The following is a 12,634-nucleotide window of genomic DNA, read 5'->3' on the forward strand; positions in this document are numbered from 1 at the left end:
CTATCACTCGCTAGCTCATATTCCTTCCCTTCTCCCCTTCTTATTCTGTCTTCTTCTCCCTCCTTTCCAGTTCTGATAAAGGGTCTCGGCCCAAAACATCGACTGTTTATATGCTGTCTGACCTGCTGAGTTCCTCCAGCATTTTGTGTGTGTTGTTCAAAATGATGAGGGTCCTGTGGCAGCAGGGACCAGGATAATGTCCCATTACGTTACTGCCAGAACAAGCCCCAGTTACAAAATGAGAGGGAAAAAACTTTGAAAGTCACTTAAGCCCCATCCCTGCCATAAACAGTTCTCATACTTTTGAAATGTCCCTGCAGTTTGGAAACAGTCAACATTTGTTGAACTTTTTGAAGTTCAACATTGACTACTGAAAAACACATTAAAAAAACATTGAAGTAAACTCAATTAATTCAAGCCCTAGTCACCTGGTACAGGATCAGTGGACAGATTGCAGCAAGGTCACATACTACTGCTGAAGTCTGCTATCAGAGAATCACCAGCAAAGAGCGACCAGCCAGTCTGAACATGGCCATTCATTCAAACTTCATAACACTTATGCTGATAAATGCAGCAATTCAGCAAGGAACTGCGGTCATCTTCCAACCAATTACTTGTCACAGAAACTAAGTCGCCATCTGATAACTTGATAACTGTTTTCAGAATGTCTAAATTTCCCCTTGGATAGAAAAACACCAGAGGATTACATAGTGAGTAATCATTCCTATAACAGATGTGAACCAGCTCAATAATATGTGGATGTACAACTTTATTCCAACTTCTAAAAAGTTACCATATAGGAATTATATGTAATTCATTTATCTGTAAATCATTTCCCACTTGCAAGAATAAAGGATACAAATTGGATATTGTATTTAGATAATAGTTGGCAGTAAGCTGAGGCTGTAACTACATTTTGGCAATTACTGCTTCTTCTTCTTCATGTGCCTTGCGCGCGTTACCCGCTTGGGCGATCATGGCACTTCACATCGACCGATCCCTCGCCGTGTCAGTGATATCTCGCACACTTAGATCTGTTAGTTCTTTCACAGTGTCCATATAGTTTCTTCTGTGCCTTCCTTTAAGCTTCAGTTTTTTCCTTTGTGTATTTGAAACATTCTGAGATTAAGTCTTGAGTCTCCCTCTGTGTCCACTGGATTTTTCCATGGCTTATACATATTAAAAGTCCTCATGCCTTGGAGAGACACAATTAGGTCGTAAGTCAGACAAACTATAGCTGATCTAGCAGTTAATGTTGCCAAAACCGCCTACTGCAATGATATTTCTTGATCTGTTTCACATGAAACATCTTACCCTTCAGGGAAAAACAAGCATACACCAAGTCAGCCCGCCGTACAGAGAAGAAACTGAAGGAGGTCATGATGCAGGTGGAAGACGAGCGAAGACATGGGGAGCAGTATAAAGAACAGGTAAAGTACCAACCTCCCCCCAGAAAATAGAAGCAAGCGTGCACTCTGTTGCATCTTTCAATGCATTATTACAGTATTGTGCAAAAGTCTTGGGGACATACAGTATATACGTATAGACAGGGTGCCTAAGACTTTTCAACAGTACTATATTTGTCAACGTGAAGTGGAGATCAAGCTTGTAATTCTGGTGGGAGCAAAGGATGTTGGGAATGGCAAGGGTGAGAGGGGTGCGAGACAGATGGTAGAGCAGTGCCAGGGGTGGGGGAAGGTGGCACAGCATGGGTACAGGCACACCCAGCCCTGAGACACCAAGCAAGGTCATTTGATTCCAAACAATTGATTTATTGATCATTACAGAATGTCTCTCTGGTGCTTCGCACTCCCTCCCCTCTCCCTCTCCTTGCCCCCTTCCCACTTACAGTCCACAATGGAGAACCAAAAGTCTTAAGCACCCTAGTTATATACAGTATATGTGCCTAAGACTTCTGCACAGTACTCTACATCGTTAATTACTTCCAAGAACATCAGAACCTTCCAATCCAATGTCATGGCTGATGAATTTGGATTATAAGCACAGCTTCTATTTGTTTCAAACACCAAACTATAAGTTTATTAAATTCTTCTGGCCTCCAAATTACCATGAAGCCCCACATTATTGTTCCAGTTTTCACATTTCCTTCATCTCCAATAGGAACCATAAGGTTATCCAGTTCTGATGGAAGATTACATATTTAAAAATCTACCAGGTTCCCTCCTCCATAAAGACTACCTGACATGCTGTGTACTTAAAAAGCATTCCATGCTGATATTTAAGATTTTCTGGCTTCACAATATTTTGTTTTTAGTTAAAATGTAATGTCAATTGCGTAAGAACATGATAGAAGCTATAGATTATTCTGATCCTTACACCTATTCAAAAATTCAGTAAAATCAGAGATGAATTTTAACTTCAGAGACACTTTCCTGCTCTAACTAATATCCCTCAGTTCCCTTATTATCCAAAAGCTGTCAATCTCTGTCCTCGGCAGTCCATTGGCGTAGAGAATTACATAGATTCATTACCTTCAGGGTGAAGGCGTTTCTTCTTTTCTCTGACCTGTGTAGTTAACCACTCCCCACATCTGTGGCCCTTGACAACCTGCCCAAAGTAATGATAAATGCAGCTACCAGGTCAAGCCTCTTTAAAATGTTATATATTTCAATGAGATCACCTCTCATACTTCAAAACCAGAGAAAATACAGACCCAGGCCAGTTAATCTCTCCTCGTATGAAATACCCGCAATCCCAGGAATCAATCTGGTGTGTACTCACCGTACTGCCTCTGGTGTGAGTACGTCCTTGTTTGTGTTGGAAGACCAGATCTCTATCAAATATTTCAGATACACTGTCACCAGGTCCCTACATCATTTCAGCAAGGCAGCTTTACTCTATATTCTTACAGTAAAAGCCAACGTACTGTTTTCTAATTTTTTGCTATACTTGAACACTAACGTGTCCAAAAACACCTAGAACCTTCTGATCAATACTTTTCAATTTGTATATTTCCTACCATAGTAGCAGAAAACTGTTGCCTGTTTTCATAACCTGCCTTAATCTCTCTGCCGTTACTTCCCTCCTCACTGACTGCACTGTTATCATCCGCACACTAGGAAAGATAATAAATATCACAATTGTAGGTCGCTCAATTTACAAAAGGTCAGTCAAGCCTGATTTATATTAACATTAGAAACTTTCCTAAAGACTGAAATCCTTGCCAAAGAATAAATTTTGAATTGCATTTCTTTTTCTTTCTTATTGACAATAAATAATTACCTAATTTACAAGCACCTTAAAGGGGCTGGTGCTGGGTTACATTTCTAATGATCTTCAGATCTTTTAAGTATATTAATATTGTAGAAGCCATGGTGAAATCAAGGCAGATTTCTGGGTAAACGGGGCCAGTGGCTCAGTGCATCAAGTGCTCACTAGATCGACCTGCAATTGCTAATTCCGACTAATTTTTAAGAGGCACGTTCTAGTCTTCTGTAGAAATGCTAATGAAGTCAACACTTACTGTGAACTTGAGTATAAGTTGGACATCTCCCTCTGACAAGTGCAAAATTAAACACCGACATTTTGAAGTCACAAGCAAGAGAAAATCTTCAGAATGCTGGAAATCCAAGCAACACACACAAAATGCTGGAGGAACTCAGCAGGCCAGACAGCATCTATGGAAAAGAGTACAGTTGATGTTTCAGGCCAAGACCCTACATCAGGACATCAGAAGTCACTACCCCTTTCCTCCTAAAAGTTTCATAATGCCTGTAGTCCCTAGAAAAAAATAGCCTTTGAAGAAAATGGAAAACGGTGAAAGTGCCTTATTTAACAAACTGATGTGCAATAATCTTGCCCAAAAAAGACCATGAAGTACCAGTCTTCCTAGGACCTGCCTATTCGCATGTAAACAAACATAACTAAATATTAACTGTTGTCAAACAGCTCTGCTAACCAAAATTAATTTTACAACCATAGGATCTAATTCTTTCAGATTGTATTGGTGCAGCTTTTTAAAACAAATTAAGCAAAAATTTTCTTTTACATATTGTCACATTGATCTCTATTCCATCTTTCTTCTACCTTCTGTGTTCAATTTTGCATAAAGGATTCGAGATTGTTTATCGTTATTTTTCAGTGCAGGAGAGTAAAGAGGAAGGAAATGATTGTTACTCCAGATTTGATGCAGTATAAAAAAACACAATAAATATGAAATCAGTCCTATAAAACACGATGTACAAATAGCTTGAGCGTTGTCTATATACATGATTAGACTGATTGTATGTTGGTACATAAAGTGACACCAGGTGCAGGAGTATCTGAACATAAGCTTGACTCTGGCAGAAATGATAATGTGACAAGTGACTCTTGGTAAGGGAAACTCTTCTAGGCAGCAACGTGGCATATGAAATCACAGTCGGACAGTGTCTGTCAGTGTACCTATGGGGGTAGAGTGTGAGTGTAAGGTGCCAGTGCTTGGGGATGAAGGGTGCTGAAGGGATGTGCAGAGGAGTGGCTGATGTGGATGTGGTGTTGGGGAATGGTGGGGTGTAATGAGTGGAAGTGTTGATCACCTTTATGCTTGGGGTTGGGGGGTGGGAAGTAATTGCTTTTGAGTCTAGTGGTTCTGGCATAGTTGCTGCGTAGCCTCTTCCCTGATGACAGTCCATAAGCAGGGTGGGTGGGATCCTTCATGATATTGTTGGCCTTTTTCTGGCCCCTTTCTATATACTATATATGTCCTTGATGGTGGAGTAGGCTGGTGCCAGTGATGCATTGGGCCGCTGTTAGGACCCATTGTGAAGCCCTCCTGTCCGTCACCGTGCCGTTTCCCCTCTGTACCACACAGCGATGCAGCGCGTTAGGATGCTCTCAGCTGCGCATCTGAAGAAGGTCATAATTTCCTGCTTCAAACAACTGAGCTGCTCATTAATGATTCTGCTGTCTGATCAAGGAGATTTGTGGCTGATTTTCCCTCAAAGGCTTTTTCCCTGGGCTGAAATGGCTAGCACGAGAGGGCATAGTTTTAAGGTGCTTGGAAGTAGGTACAGAGGAGATGTCAGGGGTAAGTTTTTTTCTACTGAGAGTGGTGAGTGCATGGAATGGGCTGCCAGCCTCGGTAGTGGAGGCGGAAATGACTGGGTCTTTTAAGAGATTCCGGGATAGCTACATGGAGCTTAGAAAAATAGAGGGCTATGGGTAATGCCTAGGTAATTCTAAGGTAGGGACATGTTCAGCACAGCTTTTTGTGGACCGAAGGGCCTGTATTGTGCTGTATGTTTTCTATGTTGCTATGTTTCTAATCCCCTGCACCCTTATGTCTGTAAAATACAGTACAACAAATGCCAGTGAAAGTCTCAGTGAAAGCCTGTGGGTAAAGTGCAAAAGGAATGACTTACTAGCATTATTCAGTGCCATTGCTTCAAAATCTAATTCATACACTCAATTACCCGCCAGAAGGCATGAATCTTTTTGTCTCTTGTAAATTGTGAGTTTTATTTTCGTAATACATTAGCATTTTCAAAATTGTTTTATTGATTGAGAAGCTCTACAAATTTTAGTGCTACCTCAGTACAGGCTTAAAATACTTTACTTCCTGCAGGCAGAGAAAAGCAATACCCGCATGAAGCAGCTGAAACGACAGCTGGAAGAGGCAGAGGAAGAATCCCAGCGGATCAACGCATCTCGGCGCAAACTTCAGCGGGAGCTTGAAGAAGCCACGGAACTGAACGAAACCATGTCCCGTGAATGTAACACACTGAAGAACAAACTAAGGTAAATCCAACCTTCCCACATTTGCGTAGGGGCTCCTTAAGCAGATGGAATCGCAGTGTCTGCTTTGTGACGCTGAGGACTTCCTGGGATTTTTCTCCATGCTGATCCCTCGTCACTGTCTCATTGCCACTGGAGGTATGGTAGTTAATCGACGTTAACTGGATTTTTCCCGAACTTCCATTCAACTTACAGTGGCAGGCTGTGAACAGCTCCAGGGAAATTCCCAGCATGTAGCACTCCCCCGCTTAGAGTGGCAAGATAAAAATGCAGATATTTTGTAATGAGTTACATGAAGACATCATTTAAACAGAGCAGGTAAGAAAAAAATTCAGGCCAAAAGTTTTACAATAGAGTGATGCACAAGAGAGATCAGCAGAATTCCATAGTTTCCCATGGATAACTTTTACAGCTGTTCCCCAGGTTACCAACAGTGACTTATGGAAACCCCGTACATACGAATAAGTATTTGGGGGATTGGTGGGATGGGAACAAGGCATTTCTGTGTGCCTTCTCTCCCCATACCACACCGCCCTGAGACAGAACAATCGAGGGTGGGTCAAGTGAGCACAGCTGTCCCATCACAGCTGTGTCTGGCACCTTCGTCCACACACTGCTCCTGTCCATTTCCAAACATGAGCAGTTCATATTACAGACAGTTCTGAGGAACGGAATCCTGTCGTAACTTAGGGACTGCCTGTGATTAACTTCAATGTGGGGCATTTAAACCCACACCTTTTATATGAACACGCCTTCATGATTACCAGAGGATCCATGCTTCTGCTGGGTCACCCTGCCTATGCCCCTTCCTCATGGCAATATATCTGTTCAGGGTTGTCAACTTTCCCGATTTGTTCAAGGATCTCCCAGAATTGGTGTTTCCTTGCCAGGTCTCAATCATTGGTCTGTCCACCTCCACTGCCACTGATTGCCTCACCTTCACTTCAGGGAAAACCGTGCCAATGCCAGAATTAGGCAAGTTAGCGTCCCATTAAAAGGAATAAACCCGTGTTCTTTGAGATCAATCTCTGGAGGTTTAAATGTTGTGATTAATTGCCCTTTCCTAGTTGAGTAAATAATAGGAAGAGGCTTTGTATTCACACAAATATTGACAAGTTAGGCTACCATAAGAGAATTTAAGACTCAACCACAGATCCCAGGGAGTAAAGTTTCAAGTAGTCCAGATATCAAAAATGGCAGTTTCCCATTCCTGAGGACATCTGTATTCTGGTTGTTTCTTTTTCAGCAGCTTTTACAATCTTTTTGGTGCTATCCAAATTTTAAAAATCATTAAATTTATTATATTATTTTCAGTTAATAATCTTGTTTTAGTCCGATACCATAATCATTGTGTCACCGGATACCTTAAAATCATTTGTCGAAGGAAAAGCTCCAAAGCTGTAGTAATGAGGCATGCAGGTTTACTTTAAGTGATCTGTGTACCACCTTAGAGAACTCAGTGCAGATTTTGTTCTTTAGCTATCATTCAACGTAAAGTAACCATTGTTAGATAACTTATCAATTATGGAGTTATTTCGATGATAAATAGAATCAGGCCACCATCCATTGCCCTCTGCACAACATGAATGAGAATTGATTATGATTTGCTTTAAGAATTGTTTATAATGGGAATGACGTGTAACCATGAGGGAAATCTTGTCTTTATTACAGAAATGCACATGAGCCAGCTCAGTGAACATCCAGGTACCTCCCAAACCTCAGCTCTGCAACTTTCCATATTGCTCCAATTTCCATCTCATTTTCTCCTTCAATGCTGACAAGTTTCTGAAAACTCTAAGTCTGAGGACTGGTGTTAGAAAATATAAAGTGATCTAAAGGTAGAAGAGCCACGGGATGAGATTTCATATATAACGTATCATACTGAGCATTCTTCGAGAAGTGTAAACCTTATCCCGTGGTTTTTCATTATGCATTCTGTTTATACCACGTTAGATGAAATAGGCATCAATTTCAATGCTTTGAGCTGATACTGTGCTGAAATGCCAGTTGCTCTTAATGGATGGTAATTAAATATATCTTAACTTTGAAGTGCCTGAATTATTTTTCAAGAAAATGACATCACGTGGTAAAATAAACAGAATAAAATTATAGTGTATTGTTACAGTAAAAGAGCTTAATTCTTTTCATACTGCTACATACATGCAGTGGACTGTGCAATATTCACACACTCTCAAGGCTGTCACTAACCATTGTGCCAACCCTTACACTGCCAAGTCAGCCAAGAGATTAGTCAAACTTCTTCAGTCCGAACTTTTTCCCCCCTTCCTTCCTTTTGAAACTGATTATGTTTTGTAACTAAACACAGGTAAAATCTGAGAGCAATGCCACAGACTAAGTATTCTTGGGGTGAAATTATTGACTGTATTCCAGAGAGCTGAGCCTGGTAAATTCAGTCTGTTTTCATTTATAGATGACAAGAACTTAAATGAATTCCCACAATTCCATAACAAAGTGGGTCATATTCTTGGAAATATGATCCTTGCATTAACTTGGGATACTTTCAGCAAGAGCGAACATTGACACTGGAATTTTTCAAAGCACAATTATGCGGCAGTTAAGGGTTTGACCCTTTTTTGCTTTATTAATCCCATATTATCAAACTGCATTATTTTCCCCAGCCCTTTGAGGATTATATAAATAACTTGTGAAGTGACTATTCATCATATTTCAGTAAAATTATCATTTGTATTCTGCAAAATTTCAAAATAAATTAGGCATCCACTGAATTAATGGAGATGACTATCATGGAAATTATTTTTTTAAATCCCTTGGTCCTCAAAGGGTTAAAGAAATATATACTAATCAGAAAGCATGGCTAAAGCTTGTTCACTGAAATATATTATCATTTTAACCCAAATACATAAAAATAATTTATTTAAACTGAAATATTGTAGGATTTTAAGTTTGTTTTGCAACTATTTTGAGCTCTCTTCAGTTCATATCAGAACACTGGAGCTAGAAAGTAAATATGTGGCTAGTAATCACCCAGTTACACAAATACAACTAGCCAGACTCACTGATACTGTTTTCCTAACTTCACCAGTATTTGGAATTAAACTGCTTGAACATAGCTGTAGATTTTGCATATGTAGACTTTGAGAAACAGAGGCACTTATCTAGTGATTAGTATTCCTTGCATGTGTAGTTTCCAAGCAAGTCAAATGCATGTTTTGTAGTTGAATGTGGCATAGCAGGCACAAAGAGACTACTTCAATTTTACCCTGTCAGACTGATGGTACGGATGGCTGTCAATCACCAGCAGGGTTAGAAACTTGAAAATATAAACAAATCTCCATCTCAAGAAGTCTCCAAGATCAACAGGTAACTAAAAGCAGCAATATTCCATTAATACCAGAATACCTGAGCTGACAAATCTGATGTCAAGCTCCAAATCCTCCAGAACACATTTTAAAATGGGATGCATCATTTAAAAAACCTTGAAATACCACCCAAACCCAAGAGACATTGACACAGAACTGATTTATTGTTTACAATAAAGCAAATTTTGATAAATGACATCAAACATGTGGAGCCCTTGAAACCATCTAGAATTGTTGGTTAACAATGTCTTGGGCTTTTATTTCCAATATCAAAATGCTGCTAGGGTGGTTTGGAGGAATTGGCTAAGTATTAGCCACCTTATTGTCACTGACTTTTACCGACTCTAACGAGCCGTATTTTTCTGATATAGGCGTGGCAATGAGCCTGTGCTCGGTGGTGCTCGGAGATCTGGCGGCAGACGCGGCATGATCGATAACGCTTCACTAGAAAATTCTGATGAAGACATTGGAGGACGAGATGCAGACTTCAACAGCACAAAATCCGCCGAATAATGACAGTACTACCGTATAGAAGGGGGGAATATACACAGATGCTTAGAAAAAGCTTTAAAAGGGTAAAAGAGTCACACACACGGTATTTAACAAGGCACAGTTTTCCTACCCTTAAAACTACCCCATCATGATAAAACAACTATCTTCACATGCATGTAGTCAAAACCATTTTATTTTACTAAATGTTTTACATGTATCAAAGTTTCAAATATTCTAGCATTTAAAATACACTGTAAAAATACAGGCGAAAACATGTATCCCTAAATGTGCACTGCCTGATGGGATAGGAATCTAAAACATTTTGTCACTGGATCATGAACAAAATTGATCAATATTATAAGAATGCACACTTCCCTAACTGAAATGATTGGTCTCACTCATCAACACGGATTTATTAGAGGTGGATGGCCCAGTTGTGTCTTTATAAGAACCAAGCACATTACTGTACTATTTGCAATACATGCCTACTAGACCATAGCCATACTGGTCACAGGGTTCTAGAAAAGTGCTTTTTTTATGCCACTTGAAGTACTGGATTTAAGAATAATCTATTATTTGCAGTAATATATTCATAACCTGCTAAACTGTTTTGCGAAGTATGTTGAAGCTGTTTTATGAACCACCATCACAAATAAAGGACTTTAAATCACAAGCTCTTGAACTTTATGGTTATTCTTTTTACATATACATATTCATATTCGTTTTGTCATTTTTCATTTATCGGCCACCTGTACCGAATAATGATTGCTGAACTAGCAGTCAAAATGGGAGTTTAGGGAAACTGCATTTGTTGACTTTTTATTGCTCTGTCAATTCAAGGGAGCTGGTTCTTTTCAAATGTCGCCATGCTTCCGGTGCCAATATAGCATGCCCACAACTTGCTAACCCTAACCCATATGTCTTTGGAAACTGAAGCACCCAGAGGAAACCCACGTGATTTTGGGGAGAATGTACAACTCCTGGCGCTGTAAAGCATTGTGCTAACCCCTACACTACCACTCCCATGTTAATGAGAAAAAAACGTGTAACCTTTAGCTCAGTGATGATCCCACGGGGGACAGAGCGTAGAGGTAGGTGCAGCAGATGATTCCAGGAGAGTTGATGATCCTGGGCTAGAAGAAAAATGGACAATTCTGAAGACATTCTCCCACATAGTTTTCCACTCCCCTAGGCAGCCTGTGTGCTACTGGTTTCCACTACCAGAGGGATCCTCACCTTGACATGGTGGAGAGGTTTGCGAGTTCCTGAGATGTCGTCTGGAGTTTAGCCATCTGGCACTTATCCGGTAAGGTCACCAATGACAGTGAGGTTGGGGGGGGGGGCGCGTGGTGAAGATAGGTTCCAGACAAAGAGCGATCCAACCATGACCTCGATGGTGGAGCAAGAGGGAAATGATGACACCTCACAATGGCAGTGAAAGCAGAAGGCAGCTGCAGCAGCGAGGGGTCCCCAGTCACTTGCATTTCATGCCATCGGGTCCTGACCCTGACCTGTCCAGAGCCACATAGTGGCAGCCCATGCATCAGCCTCCCCATGCCAAACAAAACCATGTACATGCATTGTCCATCAAGGGAATCCATTGTAAATAGGGTGACCGCTTCATCAAGCACCTCCACTCCATCAGCCAAAAGCGGAACCTCCCGGTGAGCAAACATTTTAATTCTGATTCCATTTCCTGTTCCTACATGTAGGTCTACGGCCTCCTCTTGTGCTAAGATGAAGCCACCCTCATGGTGGAGGAGCAACACCTTATATTCCCTCTGGGTAGCCTCTAACCTGATGGCATGAATATCGATTTCTCCATCCGTTAAAAAAAATTTCACTCCCCCTTCCCTCTTCCACTATTCCCCACTCTGTCCTTTTACCCCTTTCCTCCCGCTTATCAGTTCCCCGTGGGTCCCCTCCTCCTTCCCTTTCTCCTATGGTACTCTCTCCTCTCCCATCAGATCCCTTCGTCTCCAGCCCTTTACCTTTCTCACCCACCTGGCTTCATCTATCAACTTCCAGCTAACCTCCTCTGCCCCCCCCCCACCACCTTTTTATCTGGCACCTTCCATCGTACTTTTCAGTCCTGAAGAAGGGTCTCGGCTTGAAACGTCAACTGTTTATTCATTTCCATGGATGCTGCCTGACTTACTGAGCTCCCCCAGCATTGTGTGTGTTTTTCTTTGGATTTCCAGACCTGCTCCTACCTAAGAAAGGACCTGGATCCACTGCAATTTGCCTGTCACCACAATAGGTCTACAGAGCGTGTTATTATGTGTGTACATAATAAAGAACTGCAGTTCCCAGTGAGCAATGCAGGAAGTTCACCCGGAACCAGAAGTGACGTGGGGGAGCTGGTCGCACGTGCTCGGGTCAAGCTGAAGCACGTGAAGCTAGAACTATTTTCGTAAATAAATAACTGTTTGTGTTTTTACCCACACTGTTTGTCTTTATTAAGAACAAGCATAATACAGCAGATGTTTTCTCACTGGCTTTCCACTCAGCCTCAAGTCACCTGGACAATATTAATATCTACATCAGGCTGCTGTTTATTGATTACATCTTAGCGTTCAACACAACCATACCCTCAGTTCTAATCTACAGGCTCCAAAACCCAAGCCACTGTACCCCCACCCCCCGGATTTCACCAGGAGACCACAGTTAGTGTGGATCAGAAATAACATCTCATCCTCGCTGACAATTAACACCAGCTCACCTCCAGGATGCCTGCTTAGCCCACTGTTCTACTCTCTCTACACCCACGACTGTGTTGCTAGGCACAGCTCAAACATCATCTATAAATTTACTGATGACACAACTATTACTGGCAAAATTTCAGATGGTGATGGGGAGGCGTAGAAATCGGGATAGGTCAGCTGGTCGAGTGGCATTGCAGCAACAAGCTTGCACTCAACGTCAGTAACACCAAGGAAATGATTACGGATTTCAGAAAGGGGAAGTTGAGGCAACATACTCCAGTCCCCATCGAGGGATCAGCAGTGGAAAGAGCGAGCGGTTTCAAGTTCCTGTGTGTCAAGATCTCAGAAGATCTATTCTGG

The 12,634-nt window shown here is 41.3% G+C and overlaps 1 protein-coding gene across 3 annotated transcripts in view; it reads left to right on the plus strand.

Moving 5' to 3' along the window:
* Nucleotides 1–10,242, plus strand: part of LOC140203068 (myosin-11-like) — a 137,761-nt gene extending 127,519 nt beyond the window's left edge. For 2 of the 3 annotated variants that reach the window (XM_072268826.1, XM_072268827.1), the window contains 3 exons: nt 1,322–1,430; nt 5,567–5,739; nt 9,449–10,242. In XM_072268826.1, coding sequence (XP_072124927.1) covers nt 1,322–1,430; nt 5,567–5,739; nt 9,449–9,590 — 424 coding nt within the window. In that variant the 3' untranslated portion in view covers nt 9,591–10,242. Of the gene's footprint in view, nt 1–1,321; nt 1,431–5,566; nt 5,740–7,407; nt 7,441–9,448 lie in introns of all 3 variants that reach the window. The other variant, XM_072268828.1, reaches the window with a different exon arrangement.
* Nucleotides 10,243–12,634: the final 2,392 nt, after the last annotated feature.

The sequence above is a fragment of the Mobula birostris genome, chromosome 9 (genome assembly GCF_030028105.1).
Source record: "Mobula birostris isolate sMobBir1 chromosome 9, sMobBir1.hap1, whole genome shotgun sequence".
NCBI lineage: Eukaryota > Metazoa > Chordata > Chondrichthyes > Myliobatiformes > Myliobatidae > Mobula > Mobula birostris.